The 25062-nt window shown below is 39.1% G+C and overlaps 1 protein-coding gene across 4 annotated transcripts in view; it reads left to right on the top strand.

Annotated features, from left to right (window-relative positions):
- Positions 1-25062, top strand: part of PLD5 (phospholipase D family member 5) — a 422686-nt gene that overhangs the window by 154664 nt on the left and 242960 nt on the right. For 2 of the 4 annotated variants that reach the window (XM_050771115.1, XM_050771125.1), the window contains exon 2: positions 5829-5965. In XM_050771115.1, coding sequence (XP_050627072.1) covers positions 5829-5965 — 137 coding nt within the window. Of the gene's footprint in view, positions 1-5828; positions 5973-25062 lie in introns of those variants that run through there. The other 2 variants (XM_050771134.1, XM_050771153.1) reach the window with 2 other exon arrangements.

Here is a 25062-nt window from a genome sequence, read left to right as displayed (position 1 = left end):
TAAAAGGGAAATTAATAAAATCTTGAGACAAATGAAAATGGAAACACAACATACCAAAAGTTAGAAATGCAGCAAAAGAAGTTCTAAGAGGTGAGTCTGTAGCAATAAATGCCCATATCAAAAAGAAAAAATATTTCAAATAATGTTACACCTTAAGAAAACATAAAAAGAACAAACTAAGCCCAATGTTAGCAAAAGAAAATAAATAATAAGAATTATCACAGAAATAAATGAAATAGAAACTAGAAACTAGAAAACTGATTAAAAAAAGATCAATAAAACTATAAAACTAAGAGTAGTTATTTGAAAAGTTAAACAAATTTGACAGACCTTAAGCTAGACTAAGAAAAAAGAGAATAAAAGAGAGAAAAGACTCAAATAAATAAATTCAAAAATAAAAGTGGAGACATTACAACTGATACCACAGAAACACAATCATAAGAAACTATTATGAACTATTATATGCCAACAAATCGGATGCTCTAGAAGAAATAGAAATAAATTTCTAGACACATATAACCTATCAAGACTGAATGACAAAGAAATACAAAATCTGAGCAGATCAATAACAAGTGAGTAGATTGAATCAGTAATAAAAAAAATCTCTCATCAAGAAAAGCCCAATGTCTGATGGCTTCACTGCTGAATGCTGCCAAACGTTTAAAGAACTATTACCAATTCCCCACTGACTTTTCTAAAAAATCAAAGAGGAAAGAATACTTACAAAGTCTTTCTACAAAGTCAGCGTTACCCCCTCTACCAAAGCCAGACAAGAACATCACAAGTAAAGAAAACTACAGACCAATATCCTTGATAAATATAGATGCAAATATTCTCAAAAAACTACTCACAAAATTCAACAACACATGAAAAGGATCATTTACCATGATCAAATAGGATCTATCCCTGGTATACAAGGATATATCCACATTGAGAAATTATTAAATGTGATACGCCACATAGACAAAAAATAAGAAGTCATCATCATCACATTACATGCAGAAAAAACACTTCACAAAATTTAACATCCTTTCATGATTTAAAAAAAAAACACTCAAATTGACCACACATCTGTGGCCAATTTATTTTTGACAAAGGTACTAAGAATACACAATGGAAAAAGAGCACTGTCTTTAATAAATGGTATTGGGAAAACTGGATATTCATATGCAAAAGAAAGAAACTGGACCTTATCTCACACTATATACAAAAATCAACTCAAAATGGATGAAAGAAACATAAAACCTGAAAGTGTGAAACTACTAAAACAGGGGAAGAGCTACATGACATTGGCCTGGATGATAACTTTTTTAGATTTCACCTCAAAAGCACAGGCAACAAAGGCAAAAATAAACAAATGGGATTACATTCAAATAAAAAGCTTTCTTTAAAACAAAGGAACTAACAGAGTGAAGATACAACCTAGGGATTAGGAGAAAATATTTGCAAGCCATACATCTGATAGAAAACTAATCAACTATATAAGAAACTCAACTCTATAGGAAGAAAAACAAGTAATCTGAGTAAGAAAGAAGTAAAGGACTTTCATAGATATTTCTTTAGAAAAGACATACAAATGGGTAACAGATAACGTAAAAAAAGTTCGGTTTCACTAATCATTAGGGAGATGCCAATTAAAACCACAATGAGACGTTACCTTTCATGTGTTAGAATGGCTATCATGAAAAGGACAAAAGACTAGCATTGGCAAGGACTGGAGGAAAGGGAACTTACACACTATTGGAAGAAATGTCAATTAGTGTATCCATTATAGAAAACTGTATGGAGATTCCTCAAAAAACTAAAACTAGATTTTCCATATGATCTAGCAATTCTACCTTTGGGTATTTACCCAAAGATTTTAAATCAGCATATTGAAGAGACGTCTGCACTCCCGTGTTTATTGCAACACTATTCATAATAGCCAAGCTGTGGGATTAACCTAAGTGCCCATCAACAGATGAATGGTGTTTTGAAAATGTGGAATGTATTTACAACGAAATAGTATTCAACCTGAAAAAAGAAAGCTTGTCATTTGCGCCAACATGGATAGAATTGGAGAACACATGCTAAGTGATAAGCCAAACATAAAAAGGCAGATACCACATGTTCTCACTTATACACAGAATATAAAACAATTGAAGTCATAGAAGTAGAGAGTAGAATGGTGGTTACCAGAGGCTGGTGGGTAGAGGGGATGAGGAGATGATAAGCAAAGGGGTACAAAGCCTAAGATTGGAGGAATAAGTCGGTTTCTTTTTGAGATCTGTTGCATAGCATGGTGAATATAGATAATACTTGAGTACTGTACATTATATCATTAAGAGAGTATATCTCCAATGTTCTCATCACAAAAATGTCAAATATTTAAGGTGATGGACAGTTTTATAGCTTAATTTATGATTCTACCTATATTTTTAAAATATCACTTTGTACCTTTTAAAACTATAATTTGTCAAAATATAAACTTTAAACAAAATCGACGAGGAATAAGGGATGGATGAAAAATAAAATGGCAAGATGAATACACATCTCTTCTGCAAGTTTTATATAGTTGCTAAATGTGGCCCATGAATTTGCCTGTAGCACCAGCAGAAAGTAAAAAAGGATGAAATACAAAATTTATAATCACCAAATTATGGACTCAAACCAGTTTTCAAAAAGGTCACAAATGAGTTTTGAGAGAACCATTTTATGTGTCTCTGCATTCTCAGAAGTATGCTGTATTAGTCCGTTCTCATGCTGCTAATAAAGACACACCCAAGCCTGGGTAATTTATAAAGGAAAGAGGTTTAATGCACTCACAGTTCCACATGACTGAGGAGACCTCACAATCAAGGTGGAAAGTGAAGGAGGAGCAAAGGCACCTCTTACATGGGACAGGCAAGAGATCGTGTGCAGGAGGACTGCCCTTCATAAAACCATCAGATCTCGTGAGATTATTCACTGTCACAAGAACCGCATGAGAAAAACCTGCCCCCAGATTCAGTCACCTCCTGCCTGGTCCCTCCCATGACACATGGGGATTATGGGAACTGCAATTCAAGATGAGATTTGGGTGTGGACACAGTCAAACCATACTATATGCCATTGTAATTTTCATTTCGTTCATTCACTATTTATACAATAATTATTTCTTGAACACCTTCTATTTGTTAGGGTTGTGCTGTTGGCTTGAGGATAGAAAGAATAAAACAGTGCCGGGCACGGTGGCTCATGCCTGTAATCCCAGCACTTTGGGAGACTGAAGTGGGCTGATCATCTGAAGTTGGGAGTTCAAGACCAGCCTACCAACATGGAGAAACCCCGTCTCTACTAAAAATACAAAATTAGCTGCACGTAGTGGTGCATGCCTGTAATCCCAGCTACTCGGGAGGCTGAGGCAGGAGATCACTTGAGCCTGGGAGGTGGAGGTTGCGGTGAGCCGAGATCGTGCCATTGCACTCCAGCCTGGGCAACAACAGTGAAACGCCATCTCAAAAGGCAAAAAAAAAAAAAAAAAAAAAAAAAAAAGAATAAAACAGAATCCATGTCTTACAGATAAGCAGGGTCTAGGGTAAAAGAATAATGATTGTATCTTTCTTTGGCTTTCATCACTTCATGTTTGAGTGAGGCGTAAGAAAACATGACAGGCGGGAACGGACTTGGATTGAGGTTACAATAGGAGATGAGGCCTGAAGGAGGATTTAAAACAAAAATGAAGCACTCATGTGGGCTGATAGTGCCTGGTCACAGAAACACCATTAATTCCTTTGACTTGACTACATCTATTTCTAACTACAATCTGTCATTTAAGGATACCTCTAGGTGACCTGGACTCTGAGTTTGGGAGGTTCCTTGGATTCTTAGGAAATCACGTGGCTTGAGTGATAAAGTGAAGCAGGGTGGTAAGAGGATGCAAAGTCAGCTGGTTTCAGAAAGGCTCTGAACTGTGTGTGTGTGTGTGTGTGTATACAAATATTTATCACTAACAGAGTGATGTATGCCTGGCTGCCTGATGAAAGAGGACCCTTTCACCTCTGTAAATAACCCTTAAAAGCTGTGCATAGACTTTCAAAATTGCTTTTCCTCCTTTCTCCATCCAGAATTTATCGAATTTATCTTGGTCTTTTTGGGCTGCTGTAACAAAATATCATAAACTGGGTAGCTTATACACAACAGAAATTTGTTTCTCACAGTTTTGGAGGCTGGAAAATCCAAGATCAAGATGCTGGTAGATTTGGCATGTGGCGAGGGCCCGTATCCTTTTTCATCTATGGTGCCATCTTGCTGTATCCCCACATGATAGAAGGGGCAAGGGAGCTCTTTAAGGACTTTTTTTTTCCTTTTAGAGACAAATTCTCACTATTATGCCCACACTGGAGTGTGGTGGCTGTTCACAGGCATGGTCATAGTACACTGCAGCCTCAAAACCCTGGAATCAAGCAATCCTCCCACCCCAGCCTCCTTACTATCTGGGACTATAGGTGCATGCCACCATTCCCATCTCTGAGACTCATTCATGAGGGCAGAACTCTGCCTTCATGACCTAATCTCCTCCCCAAAATCCCGATCTCCTAATATCATCACCTTGGAGGTTAAGGTTTCAACACACGAATTTTGGATGTGCACAAATATTCAGACTGTAGCAGAGGCAAAGCAGGCAAAATAATTTGTTGCAGTGGTCACAGCTCCTGCCCAGTTTTCATGGCCATGTCTTCGGCCACTTTTAGCCATGAGCCCGTAGAGAGAGAAATAGCTCAAATTATAATACTTGGGCCTAATGATATGTGTGTGAGTGACTTTAACCACCTAGACATTCAGCTTGTATTTCTAAGTGAAAATCATATCAAGAGTTATGTCTGCGTTCAGAGTTTTAAAGAAAACAATGTCAGTTAAATAACACATTGTAAACCAAAAATAAAATTCAAACCCCCCCATCCATCTGAATGGAACCCTCTTCTCAGCCAAGCGCATTCCAAAGTTAACCTGAAAAATGAGTTCAGGCCATGATGAGAAGTGGGAGCTGGACATGCCTCATCTGTGCCCTCCTCCCTTTTGGAATTGCTGATAGAACAGACTCTAAGTCTGTTAAGAAACATTTATAGTCTATTCTCTCTGAAGCCTGCTACCTGGAAGCTTCATCTGCATAAATCCTTGGTCTCTATAACCCCTTATAGTAACTCAGACATTCCTTGCTATTGATAATAACTCTTTCAACCAATTGCCAATCAGAAAATCTTTGACTCTGCCTATGACCTGGAAGCCCCCTCTTCCAGCTGTCCTGCCTTTCTGGACTGAACCAATATACATTTTACATGTATTGATTGATGTTTTATGTCTCCCTAAAATGTATAAAACTAAGTTATGGCCCACGACCTTGGGTACACGGTCTCAGGATCTCCTGAAGGTTCTGTCATGGGCCATCGGTCAGTCACATTTGACTCAGAATAAATATCTTCAAATATTTTACAGAATTTGACTGTTTTTATTGACAGCATGATGCCAGCATATGTGTTTCATTTTTAATTTGAAACAGTAGATATCATAGTGATCTTTTCTGGACTGCTTTTGAGTAGGAAGAAGAAGAGCAAACTCATTCAGAAGCCTGGATACTACACTTGAATTATTTAACAGGGTCTAGCACTTGAAGTGGGGTTTGAAGGCTGTGTTGAGGAATAAGCACAAAGATCTTGGGCCTGTTCACTAGAGAATAGCTTTCCCTTCTCTGGCAGTGATAATCATATCCCCACCCATTTTTCATGGAATGTTGAGAAGTTGGCACATCTTGAGTTTCCCAAGAAAAAGCAGCACCACTTACTTCTCTTTGTCTTTGTTTCGTCTTTCAGTCCCAGCAGAAGTGCATCGTAATCTTTGCCCTGGTGTGCTGCTTTGCCATTCTCGTTGCACTGATCTTTTCAGCCGTGGACATCATGGGAGAGGATGAGGATGGACTCTCGGAAAAAAATTGCCAAAATAAATGTCGGTAAGAGGTAACAAACAAAAATTCTCTTTTAGGGGGTGGGCAAGAAATCCAAAGAGGGCCTTGAATAATGGAGAAGAAAATACATAAACACATGTTAGTCATCCAGGCTCCCCTTGGCTTAAGCTGAGGCGTGAGTCTGTCCACTGGTGCTCTTACTTTTAGGGCAGGTAATGAGTAATCATTGAATTCACTTTACAGTCTGGTCATATTCTCTACAGGCTGGTGGGCAACAAAAAATTTTTGTAACAGTCTGCATTTCTGGAGACCACTGTTTATGGGGTTTGTTTTGGGTGTTCTGTGATGAGCTTGTAAAAATGAGTGGCCCAGTGGACAAAGAACGCTGTGCTAGTTGTTCCATCAAATGCCAGTTAAAAAATACACGTCTCAGGGAAAATTCTAACTTAAAGTTAGAGATTGAAGAAGTAAGTGTGTCTATGAGAAGACACAGGGCTCCTCAACCTGTTCCAATTTAGCACACAGTGTGTTTTTAATCTAGAAACTACAATAGCTTTACTCTTTTATGTATGCATTATGTCTCTTCAGTTACATTAAGTAGCATTTCCTGAGGGCCATTGCTGACCAGCAGAGACACCGCAGCATAATCTCAACCCCAGAAATCTCATCAAACTCTTCCCTGAGCTGCTACTGTTTTTTCAGGTTCGGGGAGGGTGAAGAAAAGTACCAAAAACAGGCAGATAAACAAGAGGTCTATTTTTATATACATATTGCTGCAAAGCTGAAGTGAGGCCACTAAATTACAGCAGTAATTATGACTTAGAGCTTATCATAAATTTAAATTGTTATATTTCCCCTATGGAAAGCATTAGCCTAAGACCCCCCCGCCACTTTCCTAACTTAAAATAAACAACAACCTTATAATCTGTATGTGAGTTTTATCCTGGATATTTTGCTTTGAGGTTGAATGTTCTGGTGCAGGAAATGTTCTGAAAAGACAATTGGCTTTTTTTTTTTTTTTTTTTTTAAACCTGTGGTACCTTATAGTCTAGTTACTAGGCAACAGGCATTATATACAGAACAGAGCATACAAGAAAGGAATCAATACACATTTTAGATTTTCTTCCTTCATGTTAGAAAGGTATTCCATAATATTAAGTAGCCATAAAAGGAACAAGATCATGTCCTTTGTAGGGACATGCATGGCTTTGGAAGCCATTATCCTTAGCAAGCTAATGCAGGAAGAGAAAACCAAATACTGCATGTTCTGACTTATAAGTGGGAGCTAAATGATGAGAACACATGGACACATGGTGGGGAACAACACACCCCAGAGCCTGTTGGAGGGTCAGGGATGGGAGGAGGGAGAGCGTCAGGAAGAATAGTTAATGGATGCTGGGCTTAATATCTGGGTGATGGGATGATCTGTGCAGCAAACCATCACCCACACTTCCCTAGGTAACAAACCTGCACATCTTGCACATGTACCCCTGAACTTAAAAGCTGGAAATAATAAAGGTATTTCATAAATATATTTACTTTCCAGACTGGATTTAGGTGAAAAATTGTTTCGTGATTACTGTAACGAAAGCAACAGAAGAACAGTAGATTACTGTCATCTTTTGCTAATGCTGTTGCATGTCAAATATACATAGACAAGGGGACCATGGCTCATATTTATTGAGTGAGAACACACTGCTTCTCTCTCTCCTCACCTTAAAGCAAAGAGTGCTGTGTATTTTAAATGCAAACCCGATCACCTAGAAAGCAATTTCATGGAGATCAAACCATAGCAGCTTCCTTAAAACAAAATGCCTGATCATTTCAATGCACATTACCAGGTATTGGTAATTTTCAACAGCAGTCATTTTTTTTTAACTTGGAGGAAGCTAAAATTTGCTTTGATTTTTATTTTTAACTCACGTAACTGGAGTTGGGGTCTGGCTATTTCTTCTTCCAATCAGTGACTAAATTCTAATGACTTAATACTACTTCTCCCACCATCTATAAAATATTTTTCTAGCTACTATGCATTCTCTTTTCCTGTGGGTGGTTGAACTCACTACCCGGGTTACTAGATAACATATATCATATATATATATGTGATATTGTATACGATATATGATTGTATATATGTGTATATATATGTGTATATATGTGTATATATGTGTGTGTGTATGTGTATCTCTCTATATATACATCTATATATAGATATCTATATATATAGATATGTGTGTGTATGTGTATCTCTCTATATATAGATATCTATATATATAGATATGTGTGTGTATGTGTATCTCTCTATATATAGATATCTATATATATAGATATGTGTGTGTATGTGTATCTCTCTATATATAGATATCTATATATATAGATATGTGTGTGTATGTGTATCTCTCTATATATAGATATCTATATATATAGATATGTGTGTGTATGTGTATCTCTCTATATATAGATATCTATATATATAGATATGTGTGTGTATGTGTATCTCTCTATATATAGATATCTATATATATAGATATCTCTCTATATAGATATATCTATGTACCTCTATATATAGATATATAGATATCTATATCTATATCTATATCTATCTATCTATCTATCTATCTATATATATATATATATATAGAGAGAGAGAGAGAGAGAGAGATCTTTTCCAAAACATACGTCCCCTCTAGGTCTTTCCTCTGCAGCTTCTTGCCCTGTGCCCTGGGTTTCTGTTCTGCGTTCTCAGATATTACAACATGCGCTTCTGGTATGTCTGCCCTAGAACTGGTATCTTGCTTCCCCTAACTTCATCCCCAGGAAGTTTCTGCCTTGGCTCCTCTCTCCAATGCACAGGATGAGGAGGTAGGGTTACTGCATCTCCTTATACCCCAATCCAGTTTCCAACCTGTTGTTTCACCACTTTTTCTGGATTATTCTCATCTGAATTTGATTCAATCTTCCACAAGCTCTTCTCCTGATAGGGTCTGAGGACAGCTGTGGGCTTTAGGTCAGTGTTGACATCAGGGTTGACAGAATTCTTCTGGAAGTCATATTCTGCCAACAGAGGGTACTCCAGGTGGATGCAATGTTTCTGGAGTTCCTCAATGATTTCCTGGGGAGTAAGCCTTTCGTGCCTGGCTAACAGACCTCCACCCATCAATCTCATCCCTTGCCAATGTTTTTAGCAACTTAAGAATCTACTTCCCAAGACTCGAGCCTTGCCATCTTTTTAAGCATTTCAAGTCAATACATTTAATGCCCACTTCATCCTCACACCTACCTGCCAGCAAGCAACTCCACTTCCAAGCTAGCCTAACACAGTTAACAACCATGGACTTTGAAATTAGGAAGATCTGAATTCAAATCTTGCTTCTACTACTTACTAACTGTAAGCTTGGGGAAGATATGAATTGAATTATTTCATTCATCTCCGATCAGCAGAGCAGCAAGAGACTGCACAAGGAGTTACAGTAGAGTCATGAGACTGTTGCGGCAATTTACGGTGGTCATAACTACAATGGGTGATATGGTTTGGCTGTGCGCCATTCAGACCTCAACTTGTATTATATCTCCCAGAATCCCCACATGTTGTGGGAAGGACCCGGAAGGAGGTCATTGAATCATGGGGCCATCTTTCCCGTGCTATTCTGTTAGGGAATAAGTCTCACGAGATCTGATGGATTTATCAGGAGTTTCTGCTTTTGCTTCTCTCTAATTTTCTCTTGCCACTGCAACTTTTCACCTCCTGCCATGGTTCTGAGGCCTCCTCAGCCCAGTGGAACTGTAAGTCCAATTAAACCCTTTTTTTTCCCCCAGTTTCAGGTATGTCTTGGTCAGCAGTGTGAAAACGAAATAATAAAATGGGGATGTCAGAGAGGGTCCGGGAGAGTGACCTGACATAGTGAAAAGAATAAATTCGGCGTGGGACACCTCTTCACCCTTAATGGGTTATGAAAGCTCTTTTAATTTCATTTTCCTTAAAAATGATAGATTTAAAAAATCTGTCTCACAAAGTTTATGAGGATTCGGTAACTTGTATAAACCCATGGCAAAGCATCAGGAAACTCATTAAAAATAATATGCAAATGTTAATTATCTCCTTGTTCCTCCAAAGAGTCTAGAAATTCCTCTTCTCTATTCACAACCTACTTCCTTTTCCTCTCACTTCTTCACTTATCCTGAATCTATCCTGACTTTAGTCTTTGGTTCTATGGAAATATACAAAGACAAATCACATGAGAGCAGAGGCTATTTAGTTAGAGCTTGCTGCAGCAAGGGAGTCACCCACCATCAATTGTGTTTTGCAGAGACTCAAAGGCAGGCAGAGAAATGGGAAAACTTCATAGTGGAAGAAAGAAGGCTCTAGGTGTGCTCTGATTAGAGGCTATTGGCTTGGGTAGGCTGTAGGTGGGATAACTGGAAGTGACATCCTATGTAATTGGTTAGAGGGTCATACTTGACTTTTTCTGGTTGATCCTGAATTAGAAGTAGGAACAAAAATTAAGGAAGCTGTTGGTCATTAGTCAAGTCCTGGCCATTTGGGGCCAGTTGTTACAGAAATTATTGTTTAGCTTCCTGGATTGTTACTAGAGATAGCAATCTGACTTCCTACAAGTCTAACTTACAGCAGACTGGCTTCCTGGACTGGTTATTGCAGAAAAGGAGTTAGTTTCCTGGGCAGGAGCCTACAGATTGTGCAGCCTTCATATATGATTTGGTCATTGTCCATTTGTTTATTCAGTCTCTTACTTCCCTGAACCTCCTCCTCTGTCAACCCCTTCTGTCTTAATTTTCTTCCCATCCATTTGCCAGATCATGATTAGCATACCGCCATGCTTCCTGCAGCATCCTGAAGTCTCACTTGGATTTTTTTTTTTTTTTTTTTTTTTTTTTTTTTGCCTCAATCTGACAGCCAATTCTTAAACTGATTGACTCCTGGTTTTACCCATCCTTGTCCTCAGGGCAGCCTCAGCCATTGGTCCAGGCCCTCATAAGTCTTCAGGGAGAGTAGGTTCTGTTGTTCAGTTCTAGATTCCTCCAGGCAGTCATGCCCCTGTTAAAAGAGGTGAGGGCTTTTTCGGAGATGCACCATTGAATATACTGGCACTGACACAGACCTGTACGAAAATCCACTGGTCTACAGAAGTTCTTGAGCATGCCAGTCTCAGCTTAAACCTTTCTCTAGAAAATTCCAGTTCTTCCTCTCATGACCTCATCCCTTTCCTGGAGCTAACCTCCCTGGACTCCTTCCCAGACTTTACCTGAAGGAGGCGCTAACTCTACCCCATGATGCTCAGTTTCCAATTACTTTGTACCGAAGTCCAGTGTGTTCTCTTTCTGCTTTTCTCCATGTGTTGTCACTATCATAAAGTGCTGCTTGCTCAGTTCAACCTTTGCTGAGATCTTATTACTTTATCGTTAAACTCACTCTGTGTGTAGCGCTCCTCACTTCTGAAAGTCGAAAGAATATCAACATTTACAGTCTGTCAGCATCTCATCACAGTTTTGACAGTCTCTCCCCAAGACCTCATCTGGTGTACTCTTTCTTAAATATAGTACTTTAATTCATGTTATTTCTGCTAACTAGCCTTTCTGTCTTCTAATAAGATTCCCATTCCGATTCATTTTGCCCACTCAATGTTTTTCCAACTTTCATATGCCTCTCTAAAAACCATATCTGTCTCCCTACAAAAAATCCTTATTTTTTTGTCTTGTTTTATTTCTTCCCCCCTTTGTATTATTTTGCTGCTAGATTACTGTACTAATAGTGGATAATTTTATCATAATTTCCCTCACAAATCTACAAAATATCACAAAACATCAAAGGCTCTAAACTTATTTTCCAAATGTCTTTTAATGAGTCTCAGTTGTATTGCCCCAAAAATAAGATCTTTGGCCTCAGTAAATGACCTTTGTCTCTTTGTATTGGATTTCTGGGCACTTCCACCATTTCTCAATATGTTTTAAATGATTGGTTTGGTCCATATAACTTTAAATCTCCATGTCACTTTGATTACTTGAGGGAGTGAAAGACACATTTTCTAGTTTCTACTAATAACCTACATGTCAGTAGGCCTGGGACATCACTGATAAGTAAGGAAAGTTCAAACTGCTAGTTTAGGTTGCATGCATCCTATGACTTGGCTATTTTGCAATTCGCTAGTGCCCCTTGTCGTCTTCATACCTCATTCTTGTGAGAAGTAACCACACACGGTGAAGTTTCCCATACATCATGTCCTCAGGGACCAGCAGAGACATTGGAGCTGAGCTCCAGGTGCTGCTCAATTGCAGAACACCTGCTTTCACATGAACACCCACCCTTTCAGAGGAGAAGTCTTCATTTTGTATATATAGCTACTTCCATCTTCCCTACTCCCCCCACAGAGCTATCCTACATCAGTCATTTTCAGTTGCTACTCCCCCACTTATTAGAGACACTGTTAGACGCTCACTAGAGGAGGGGCTTTTGTTGCTACTCCTCCCTGATAAATACATACAGAACCAGTCAGCATCCTTCTCCCTGACTTCAGGCCCAATCCTCATGACAACATGGAAATTAATTTCTGCAAAGTATCATTAAGCAAGCTGAGTAAACATACCGTCTTGGGTGGGCTAACATTGCCATATAATCATATCAATGAGCATGTGTCACCTATTTTATCTAGGTAGTTATGGCAGCCCCTGTTCCGGACCTCCTCACACTTGCCTCTCATCTTCCTAAATCAGTCCCCATGCCTGGGTGGCTACCGGTCTAGGTTGGCTCACTCTTGGCCACATATCTTCACATTGGTTTTAGCTTGCTCACTTAGTCTGAAGTATGAAGGAAATGAAACAACTCAGTCTGTCTGTCTGTATCTCTATATATCAGCCTCTTTCTCTAACCTATCTAATCCCCATTATTCCTGAATCCAGAAATTTTCTTTCATCCTAAATTGAATAGATTTGGGTCTGTACAAAAGATGTTCCATGTAATGTTATAGGCTGGGTAACCAATGTGTAAGTTTCCACAGCAGTTCTCCAATAAGGAGTGTCTTAGGCCACCAAAGTCTGGTCACAGAAAGTATAGCAAGGGCCAAATTCACTTTGTTATATACCACCCTTTCACACACAGACTTTTTATGCATCCTTTCTAAATTTTCAAGTTTCTCTATTATTTTTCTCTACTTTGTTTTTCACATACTTTATTTGCTGAATCTCTTCCTCTGACCTATCATTTCTTACTCAAAAAATATCTGCAGACATCTAGATTTATATCAATAACAGCTGCAGCTTCAGCATAGTACACACATAATTTGGTTCATCAGTATATGACATTCCTAGAAGACAGTATTGAGAGACCACTTTATGTGTTGACAATTACCTCCTAGTATTTTATCACTTTTCTGTTTAGTATCATGACCTTAGAGTGGTCTTAACAGACTCAGCTTGCTCTGGTGGACTTTAATCATTGTTTTCCCTTTTAATGCCCAAATTGTCACTTCTTGGCCAGTGAGAGCCACCTTTTGTACTTTTTGACACTATTTCAGGTATCTCTGAGAGCAGCCTTGCTTTTTGGCAACAGCTAGCTTTTCTAGTGCTATTTTAGATTAGCTTGCTTTGAGACATGGTATTGTCTACTTTCAAATGAGCCCTGGTTCCTTTTCAGGAAGACTTTCTATTAAAGACCAGAATCTAAGTTCTATGGGTGTCCTTATATTGTCGTCCAAAGGTATTGGTGATGGACACAGTGATACCACAGGAAACATTCTTAAACTGCAGTAATGAACAATTGTATGGTACTAAAGAATTGTTCAGCACTGACTGAACAGTACTTCTGCCTCCCTCCGTCACTCTTCCTCTCCCTTCATTTCTTCATATTCCAGACATAAGCATGTGGACTATAGGGCCAGATTACCTGGGTTCGAATCTGGCTATACCACTTAGGAGCTTTGCAATCTTGGGGAAGTTTCTTGATTTTACTGTGCCTCATTTTCTTTTCATCTGTATATTGCAGACAAGTATTGGGTCTTGTGTGAAAGGCTTCTGTAAAGACTAAATGTGTTAATGTGAGTACCTTTGATACAATAGCATCTGTCATATAAATGTTCAATAAATATCCACTATTATTCTTCTTACTAAGGGACAGAAATTTATTGTGGACGTTTGCAGGTTTTTTTTTTTTTTTTTTTTTTTTTTTTTTTACTTTCATCTTACTTTGCTCCAAAATAGGGAAGACCTTATTATCATTTTTCATCCTTTTCTTAAACTATGAATTTTTCCCTTTATCTACATTAACTTTGATCTATTTTGCTTTGTATTGACAAACCCAACTATGTTTTAAAATTACAGTGTTGCTCCCAAATTTAGAAGATCCCATTTGGTTTTGGCTCCTTATTTGATATCTGAGCACTCTTCTGACTGCCTAAAAAAGAAAAAGGAGGTAGTCTAACTTATTCTTCCTACCCCAGAGGAACTCCAAAGAATGTAAAAGCCTAGAGCCCTTGATACTACAAATGGATTTCTAGTGCACTAAATGAAAAAATAGCGATGGAAAGTAGAATAAAGACAAAAACTATCTCTAGAGCCTTTTCTTTTATGTCCTCTCCTAGTTTCTTCATTTGAGCTGACAGTGAGCCTATCGCCTATATAATATTCTGAAGTATTTTCCCTTTTATCAGTGCCAGTATCTGTTTCTTCCTGAATTTTCTAAGATCTAAGAGAGATAAGCATTTATGCTTAATTCACGATGTTAAACGTAAGTGAGTCAATTGATCCATTTCTTATTGGCTCCCTGTCTTTTCCAGTTATAAATCCCTTCCACTTCCCTCCCCTTCCCTTCCGTGGGTCTCTGTTTAGAGATGGCTTTGGTTGAGAAGATGGCATCCACCTGATGTAACTCATTCAGCTTTCTTTCCAACTCAGAATCCCCCAAGTGACTTCATTCGTCCTTCCCTCCTTCCGTTTTTATCTCAGAGGAAGAGATGTTCCTTTCCTTTTCTAAAACTAGCCCCTCTGTCAACACACTGAATCCTGTGGAAATAAACGAAGGCCAACCCCATGAGAAAAGCAAAGGTTATTTATTCTGAGCTTCTATAGCAAGAGACTCAGCCACCATCATTTGCATTTTGGCAGAGACTCAAGGGCTGGCAGAGTGGGAAAGCTTTGTAATGAGGAGAAATGAACACTACATGTCACTTTCCCTTTTGAGCCTCTGTGCCTTCGAAGGTCATCTGCGTTCTCCCAGAGTCCTGAGCTGAAGAACTTCATTCCACTTTGATTCTTCACTTTTTTGCCCCCTTGAGTCCTGAGCTGAAGAACTTCATTCCACTTTGATTCTTCACTTTTTTGCCCCCTTTCTCCAAACGAAAGTCCATTTCTGTAATGGGAACTTTGGCCTTTTATTGGAGTTACCAGCATTTCTGTTCGTTTGTTTGTTTCCCCGAAAAGATAAAAAGCTCCCTGAGAACAAGGAACCCAACTATCTGTCTCTCTTTGTGCCCCGTGCGGTCTCTCACACCAGGCTGAGCAGCTACCTTTTTTTAAGTGGGCAGTAGTTTTCATGAAAATATGAGTATAAATTACAGAAAGAATAGTGTTCATTGAGATAATATGTATTATTACATTACTTTATTATTCCTCCATAGTAGAATTTGCCTTAGATCGAACTGAGAATTATGAGAGAAGATACAATAGTTTATGGATTATTTATGTAAAGACTATCATGTAGAAATGAGTTAGAAAAAGAAACTTGCAGGGAGTTGTTAAAATGAAATAGAATAGTCCGATGCTATACTTTTTTTCTAACTATCATTGAATAAATAACTGTTAATGATGACTGGAAATGGAAGACAGCTTGATTTTAAGTGATGGAAAAGAGAAGTCTCCAAACACATTGAAATACAGATATTTTTATGCTTCTGAACTCTGCTCTCCTATGAGATGGCGTGTATTAATATTTTCATTTCACCGTTGAATACAGTAAGATTCAGATTTCCTGAACTATGAGATTTGATTAGCCCAATACCCGGAAAGTATTGTTTACATTCCACAGCTAAAATTGAAAAGATTGTGTTAAAAATAATGTTTCATCTTTAGCATTTAATATTTAAAGGAGGAAATCCGAGAGAGTGTGACACTCCCTGATGGTCTATAATTACCACTCTGAGAAGCAGCAGAAGCTAATTATTTCAAAGTTTTGATTTTAATGAAACTTAATATATGATTAATGATGTTGACATTTCCTGTCACCAGGTTTGTTCTCCAAAAAGATAATTTGAATGTGATATATATTTTTCAAAAAGTTCACCAAACCCTTATAAGCACAATCATACCTGATAATCATGAATAGTGTTGAAAACAAAAAGTATAGCTGTGTTTTCCACAGACAGCCTGTTTCAGCTGTCTTGTCAGGAAGGGACCCCATGTGTAATCATTCTCATAGTAACAGCCAAGAGCCCAACCTGAGCCTGAGGCAATAGGAACATTGATGGAGGGAGTGGAGTGGGAAGAAAACTAAAGAGAAAACTGGAGTTGATGTGCCCGATGGGTGTTCTTATATTTTGGTTATAGACCTGTAATTAGAAATTTTTCTAATCAGAACTTCTAGTTAAAGTAATTACCATGGTCACAAAGACTATATTGAGAAAAAGTTTTCAACAGAAAAATCTGTTAAAGAAGTCATAGGAACTCAGCTTCCAAAACCATAGACTTTAGACATTTAGAAGGTTGCAAGGTTGGAATGCAGCATTTCAGAATGGGTTTATGCTTCCGAGGGGATCTTTGAACTGTGAGTCTAAAAGCCATGGCAGCAAGCAATAAAAGATTCTGCAAACCAACCTGAACTACAATTCCAAAGCTAGTTTTCAGATATGACTCACCCAGGATGCAGGGATATGTTTGCAACGTGAAACTTAGGTTCAGACGACCTAGGATAGGTTTCCTGTTGTCCCTTCAGGCTGAGGAAGTCATCTCAACTCAGCCTCCGTACTCCTATTTACAAATTAATGAGAAGTTTTCTTCCATGCTGTAGTGAGACAGAAATAAGATAATGCATGTGTAGAAGATTGCAAAGTGCTTTACAAAGTGAGATATTATATGATTCGCTTATTTATTTATTTATTTGAGATGGCATTTTGCTCGTGTTGCCCAGGCTGGAGTGCAATGGTGTGGTCTCAGCTCACTGCAACCTCTGCCTCCCAGGTTCAAGTGATTTTTCGGCCTCAGCCTACTGAGTAACTGGGATTACAGGCACCCACCACTATGCCCGGCTAATTTTTGTATTTTTAGTAGAGACAGGGTTTCACCACGTTGGCCAGGCTGGTCTCAAACTCCTGACTTCAGATGATCCACCTGCCTTGGCCTCCCAAAGTGCTGGGATTACAGGTGTGAGCCATCATGCCCTGCCAATTCACCTATTTTTTGAGCCACACTCTCAAAGGTCAATAGCATCCAATGTGAGAAATGTCATTTTAAAAATATAATCTACTGCGTCATGAGGTCTATACTTTTATGAAAATAGAAGAGAAAATAGAAAGTATTATGCAGATGCTTTCTTATATTTACCTTGCAATTCTCAGAGCCATCACAAGCCACTGAGAGGCTTCAATGGTCTGGCCCTCACTGGGCAGCAGAGGTCAAGGTGAAGTGGGTGAGACATGCCCAAGAGCTCACTCAGGCTCTGCATCCGGGAGACCTGATTGTGCCTCTCAGCTCGTCTACCTGCTGTGCAAACTTGGTCATTTAAGCAGCCTTGGTTTGAGTGTAGAATGATGGTGACCATACTAGTACATATTCTGCAGAGTTTTATAAAAAAAAAAAAAAAAAAATGAATAACGGTGTGTAACTTGTTTGACCAAAACAGAGAAACATATAGATCAGAGATCCCTTCCTTCAAGGTTAATCTACAAAACTCATCATCTTAGATTTATCTCATTTAACTTTGCTTGTTTTATTGCATCCATATTTCCAAGTTATTTCACTACATCCTTGCCTTTTAAAACAACTAACTATGTAGGCAATTGAAAAACTAATATATACAGATGATAGTAATGTTAACAATTCAGTTTTACAATGAAACAGTCCCCCTCTTATTGCAGGCCGTGTCCCCTTGCCCAGAGGCAAACACTGTCCATACTTTCTTATATGTCTTCCCAGAAATGTGATTTTATATGTGGATATTGTATTGTACATGTCTATGTATCAGTCCCGTTTTTCTCACAGATGGGAGCATATAGACATGATGTACCACAAACAATTTTTTTCCACGCCTTTACGTATTAAGACATATAGATCCATGGTTGCATGGCACTCATTGTATGAATATCATATAAATAATTCAACTAGTCCTTTATTGATTTGAAAGACATTTAGGTTCCTTGGGGGTTTTGTTGTAAGCGTAACGACCGGTGCCACAATGTAGATCTTTATTGATCCTGGAACACGTTTAGCCTAGGTAGTAGAATATCTTTAAATTCCTAGAAATGGACTCGCTAGGTGTAAAGGTAGATGTGGTTTAATTGTGGATGGACAGATAGTACAAGCTGGATTCCAAAGGGTCTGTATCATGAATGTTATGATTACTTGTTTTCCCCGTGATTGTCAACATCACATATGATCAAATTCTTTATCTTTGCTAATCTGATAAAACAAAAAATTGTATTTTTAAAAATTATGAGGAGTGTTGAAAATCTCACATGTTTATGAGACATGTTTACTTCTTCACCTGTGGCTTGCCTATTCGTGTCCTTTGCATACATAGGAGAAATATGGTTTGATAGAGGATTCAGTAAAATATCAACACATTAGACCAATACAGTAATCAAAATAACTATTGTATTAGTAACAAAATATCATCACTCACAGAGCACATCTAATTTATCAGAGAGATATAATTAGATTTTGGAGCCTTTCTTTTTCATCATGCTAGAAATATCAATTTGTAGGAGATTTTCATAGGCAGTTATTAATGTTTTACTTTCATAGAACATTGAAAATTGATTATTTGTGCATATATAAGGTGAACTTTCACTGTGAGCTCTTTGCTTCAATAATTGTAACATTTACTCTATAAGATGAATCAGGACTGTCCCTTATTGTAAATGATGTACTTTATTCTGAGCACTCTTTTAGAAATATTGCAGTCTGGGATATTCAATCATTTGGCTGGATGTAGCTTCTATGCAGATGCTTTCTTATTCTTGCCACGCAATGCTCGGTGATGCTGTTTACTAGTAACTGAAGTTAGAGTCAACTATCATATTTTGACTTGATTTTCACATTATTTAGTCTCCAGGCAGATCTTGGTAGTCCGTTCTTACTACAAAAGGATCTACAACTACATCTCCAAATGGTGTGGACTGTGGTTCATGACAAATGATCAGTTTTTGGATATTATTTGGTGTTATGACAGCTATCACTTATTGTGTATCTATAATATACCAGCCACTAAAAGGACCCAGTGCTATCTCATCGATTCTTATACTAAGGCAGATATTGTGATACTAATTTCATAGATGAAATAAATTTAAACATTATTAAATAAGCTACCCTACTTAAGGGGTCAAGCTGGGTTCCATTAGGGAGGAAAAACTCTTTCATTGACCTCTTGGTTTCAGTGGCAGCAGCCCTGAATATTGAACTGACAAAAAATAGGATAACAGGAGAAAAAGGTTTATTTCATATGCGTATGGATGGTGTCTCACAGAAATAAAAACTGTAGAGAGGTGGTCAGACCCAAACACTTGGATACTAATTTTACAAAAGGGCAATTCTTATCCTTTGCATACATAGAAGTATGGATGCAAATTTGTGGAGAAATAACAAGACAAAAAGAATTTTGAGCTTCTAGAGGAAGTACATTGTGGAAAAATAAATGTATGTGAGAAGCTACTGGAAGATAAGGGTAATTTAGTAAAGTTTGTTTCTACAGTCCCATCTTTCTGCCTACTTTCTGTACTGTTCATGGCCATGAAAGTCCCCTGGGAAAAAGGATTCATGGCAGTCCTCGTTTCTCAGAAGTTTCTGCTCTTAGTCAGATAAGGGAGGTTCCAAGAAGGTTTCTTTCATCTCAAAATAGTCTGTATGCCAAAGTGGCGTATTTTGGGGTGGCATATTCTGATTCCTTTCCATTTAAATCCAGCTTTGACTGGCTGACCTGATTTTTGTGCTCCCAGGGTCAAGTCAGGGCTGCTGCGATGAGGGCTGCCTACCAAAGGGCAGAGTGCTGCCACGGTGTCTGCTACGTTATCCAACACACCGCATGCCTCCACGGCCCAGAGAAGCTCATTTCATGGGGTTTCCTGTAGCACACGTCTTGCTATCAGTCTCTGCCTCAGTGTTTTTCTTTTATTTTATCCAATAACATGAGCATCTTCAATCGTTAGACTTCAGTTGCTGATGCATACCCCCCTTAATTTCCTGAACCTTCTGGGATGGGATGGAAATGTATAGTAGGTATAGATTCAGGTTTTATGAGAGTAGATGAAGTATCTTATATCCCAGAAATGAGCTCCAGGAAGACATGTTGATTCTGAATCACTATAGCCCCTCACAAAGCTTGCCCATACAATACTGTATCCCAGGTCGTGGCACTGGGCTTCTCTCTGGATTTCCCCACCTTGAAACTTTTTCCGCATATACTGTTGGTCAGAGTGTAGATTAGTACAGCCACTATGGAGAACAGTATAGAAGTTCCTCAAAAGCTAAAAACATATAGTTATTTACCATATGATTCAGCAATTCCACTACTGGGTATATATCTAAAAGAAAGGGAATACAATGTATCAAAGAGTTATCTCCATGCCCACATGTATTGCAGCACTATTCACAGTGGCCAAGATATGAAATCAACCTGAGTGCCCATCAGTGGATGAATAAAGTAGACGTGGTATGTATGTATGTGTGTGTGTGTGTGTGTGTGTGTATGTACAATACGATATTATTCAGTCATAAAAAGGATGAAATCCTGTAATTTGTAGCAACATGGGTGGAACTGGAGGCCATCATGTTAAATGAATTAAGCCAGCCACAGAGAGACAAATATCGTATGTTCTCACTCATATGTGGGAACTGAAAATGTGGATTTCATGATGATATGGAGTAGATTGGTGGTTACTAGGGGCCAGGAAGGAGAGAGGGGACAAAGTGGGAAAACGGTTATAAATGGATTTATTACCATTGAACCTTACACTTAAAAATGGTAAAAATGGTAAATTTCAAAAGGTTGTTTTTAGAAAAAGAAACTCCCCTAACCAGTCCCTGGTACACTCCTGCCCTCGTCCTCTGGGAGACCATGGTGCTGAGGTCTCCAGGTGTTTCCCTAAGGACCCACCAGAGGCATTGCCCAGAGGACAGAGACCTTCCCAGTGAATGCATTGCTGACTGTTGAAACTTTTCCATTGGTTTCACTACTCAAAAAAAGAAAAAAATTTGCAAGCCTTTAAGATATAAATCCTTGCACTGCATTTTCTTATAGCCCAAATTCATCTGAAGGCTTGGGTCGGGAGATTGTTTTTGTACATTAAATAGGGGTTGACTTTGAGATCCTGCAGGATCCTCTGCTTTGTTATGTACGAAGCTCTGCTACTCCTGACAGTCAAGTCATCTGCTGCCTGAACAGCTCCATCTTTTGACAACCCCTCTTGCAGCAACTTCCACCCTCTGCTGTGGTCGTTCCAAATGTTTTCCTGGGCCCTAAAAGCACCAAGCTCTCTCAGCCTCAGTGCCTCCCTGTCCATTGCTTTCTCTGCTGGTTACCATCTCTTGGGTTTCCTCCTTGTCTCTATCTCTATCTCTTGTCTCTTCCTCCTTGTCTCTATCTCTTGGGTTTCACCTGAGACAACCCCTCCTGCAGGAGACATGCTCCACTCACCTTGCTCCCTGTTACGTTACTGTCCTGGGTGCTACCACATTGCCCAGAGCTGGCCTCTCTTATAGTACTTGGTATCTACGAGTGAACATCAAGTATTAGTTTTTCCAGTAATGTAACCAGTCTTCGTAGGAGGCTTATTTTACAAAATTAGTATCACGGAGTCATTGAAAATTCCCATTAGAAATGTGGACTAGAAACACTTCAGACTTTAGCTCAGTCCATAATATTGAGCTGAGCCACTTGATAAAAGCTCTTTGGGAGTTTAGTTGTCTTTCCTTTTATATTATTATTTGTAAAAGGCATTGCACTGGTCATCAGAGAAATGCAAATCAAAACCACATTGAGATACTATCTCACGCCAGTTAGAATGGCGAGCATTAAAAAGTGAGGAAACAACAGATGCTGGAAAGGATGCGGAGAAATAAGAACGCTTTTACAATGTTGGTGGGAGTGTAAATTAGTTTAACCATTGTGGAAGACAGTGTGGCAATTCCTTAAGGATCTAGAGCCAGAAATACCATTTGAGTGGAGATGACCAGAAGCTGGTGCTGCACAGAGGACAAGGACCTCAGAAAAAAGCTCGAGGTGTTGATACAGAGTGGGTTGGCAAGTGGCAGCTGAAAAGGACACAGCCCCCCAGGAATGGATGAGGTGGAGGATAAGAGGAGGCTTCAGGACTCACCTTCACATAAACACCAAATTTAAAAATTGTTGTAGGAAAAAGGCCGGGCACGGTGGCTCAAGCCTGTAATCCCAGCACTTTGGGAGGCTAAGGCGGGTGGATCACCTGACGTCGGGAGTTCAAGAGCAGCCTGGGCAACATGATGAAACTCGTCTCTATTAAAAATACAAAAATTAGCCAGGTGTGGTGGCAGCCGCCTGTAATCCCAGCTATTTGGAAGGCTGAGGCAGGAGAGAATCACTTGAACTTGGGAGGCAGAGGTTACAGTGAGCCAAGATCACACCACTGCACTCCAGCCTGGGCGACAGAGTGAGACTCTGTCTCAAAAAATAACTAAATAAAACAAAAAATGTTCAGGAAAAAAATTATTGAAGAAAATTGAAAAGAAATAGGAGTAGGAAGAAAACCAGGAGAGGGCTTTATCTGAGAAACACCCTTTAAAGGGACTCTCAAATGCCACACTCAAATCAAGTGAGACTGAAAGTTGCTCTGAAGCAGAAATTCTGTCTTGCCAATGATGGGCTCTTTGGCCATGGCAGCTGGTTGGGTGGCAGGTTGATTCGGGAGACATATTGGTATCTTTGGCTTTGTATTCTTACCTGAAATGCCTAATAAAACCTCGGAGGCAGAAAGTAGTTCTTTACTACTCTTTGAGTGAGAGGAATACTTCCAAGCATCTCTGGTTCTCGAGAACTGTTTTTTTATATATATATATATCAAATGTACTGTGCAAACTACAACTCATCACTGTGTTTTAAGGATGGCCATGTGCATAAAACTATATAACTGTTTTATATATATGTAGAACACATAAATATGTGGAACACATAAATATGTAGAACACACATGTAGAGCACACATGTAGAACACACAAACATGTAGAACACGTGTGAACACATGTAGAACTCACATGTAGAACACATACATGTAAAACATATATGTAGAACATACTTGTGTAGAATACGCATATATATGTAGAACACATATATGTAGAACATATATATATATACACACACTTTCATCTTGGTAATCTAGAAAAGGTTGTGTCCTCTGCAGAATCACAAGGATGGTTCTTAGTACAAAAACCAACACCCACTCCTAATAGTTTTCTTTCTAGTTGTTAATGATTGACTATTTAGTTACATCTTTATTCCTTGATAAAATTTTTTTTTTTTTTTTTTTTTTTTTTTTGAGACGGAGTCTCCCTCTGTCGCCCAGGCTGGAGTGCAGTGGCCGGATCTCGGCTCACTGCAAGCTCCGCCTCCCGGGTTCCCGCCATTCTCCTGCCTCAGCCTCCCGAGTAGCTGGGACTACAGGCGCCCGCCATATCGCCCGGCTAGTTTTTTTGTATTTTTTTTTAGTAGAGACGGGGTTTCACCGTGTTAGCCAGGCTGGTCTCCATCCTCTGACCTCGTGATCCGCCCGTCTCGGCCTCCCAAAGTGCTGGGATTACAGGCTTGAGCCACTGTGCCCAGCTCCTTTTTTTTTTTGGCTTTTGTTTTTAGCAATCGGGTCTCCTCTGTCACCCAGGCTGGAGTGCCGTGGTGCAACCGTGACTCCCTGCAGCCTTGACCTCCTGGGCTTAAGCCGTCTTCCCACCTCAGCCGATGCATGCCACCACACCCAGCTAATTTTTTTCTCTCTACCTAGAGAGGCAAGATCTTGCTATGTTGCCCAGACTGGTCTTGAACTCCTGGGCTGAAACAATCCCCTGCTTAAGCCTGCCAAAGGGATGGGATTACAGGCATGAGCCACCGTGCCTGGCTCTTGATAGAATTTTTAATATCAAGATGGTTATTCTTCTCTGGAGTAAGAACATTTCAGGATAAAATAATTTACGTTTCGAAAGTTAAAATTCCAAGTGCGCTGAACTTCATATGGCAGATGATGACAATTAGACCACAAACTACAACTCATCAGTGTGTTTTAAGCATGGCCTTTTTGCCTCCTAGTAAATTGGAAATGTACAGCTCTGTTGTAACATTTTCAAGGAGTCAGCATATTTGAAATTCTCTGTCTTGAGTTTTATTATTTGGAATTAGCTTCATTTAAAACTGTTAAAAATAATGAGGGGCTGTTCAGCACATTGTTCTGTTCTAGGGCTAATACAAGGAATTGCAGCTCACTATACTTTAAGTTTGGAATAGCAGTCAGTAAAGAACTCTATATTGTCAAAATATTATTCTATTTACTCATTTACTGAAGAAATACATCAACTGAGCTATGCAGTTATATATGTTTAAAAAAAAAAAAAACTCATATAAAAGATGGAGACTGGTGCAGTGGCTCATGCCTGCAATCCCAGTACTTTGGGAAGCCAAGGTGAGAGGCTCCCTTGAACCTAGCTGTTCAAGACCAGCCTGGGCAACATAGTGAGACCCTGTTTCTATAAACAGTTAAAAAAAAATTAGCACTAGGCGTGGTGGCTCATGCTTGTAATCCCAGCACTTTGGGAGGCTGAGGCAGGTGGATCACGAGGTCAGGAGATCGAGACCTGGCTAACACGGTGAAACCCCATCTCTACTAAAAATACAAAAACTTAGCCAGGCATCGTGGTGTGCACCTGTAGTCCCAGCTACTCAGTAGGCTGAGGCAGGAGAATCACTTGAACCC

Source organism: Macaca thibetana, chromosome 1 (assembly GCF_024542745.1).
Source record: "Macaca thibetana thibetana isolate TM-01 chromosome 1, ASM2454274v1, whole genome shotgun sequence".
Taxonomy (NCBI): Eukaryota; Metazoa; Chordata; class Mammalia; order Primates; family Cercopithecidae; genus Macaca; species Macaca thibetana.
Note: the sequence above shows the minus strand (reverse complement) of the source record. Positions and strands in the feature narration are given on the sequence as shown.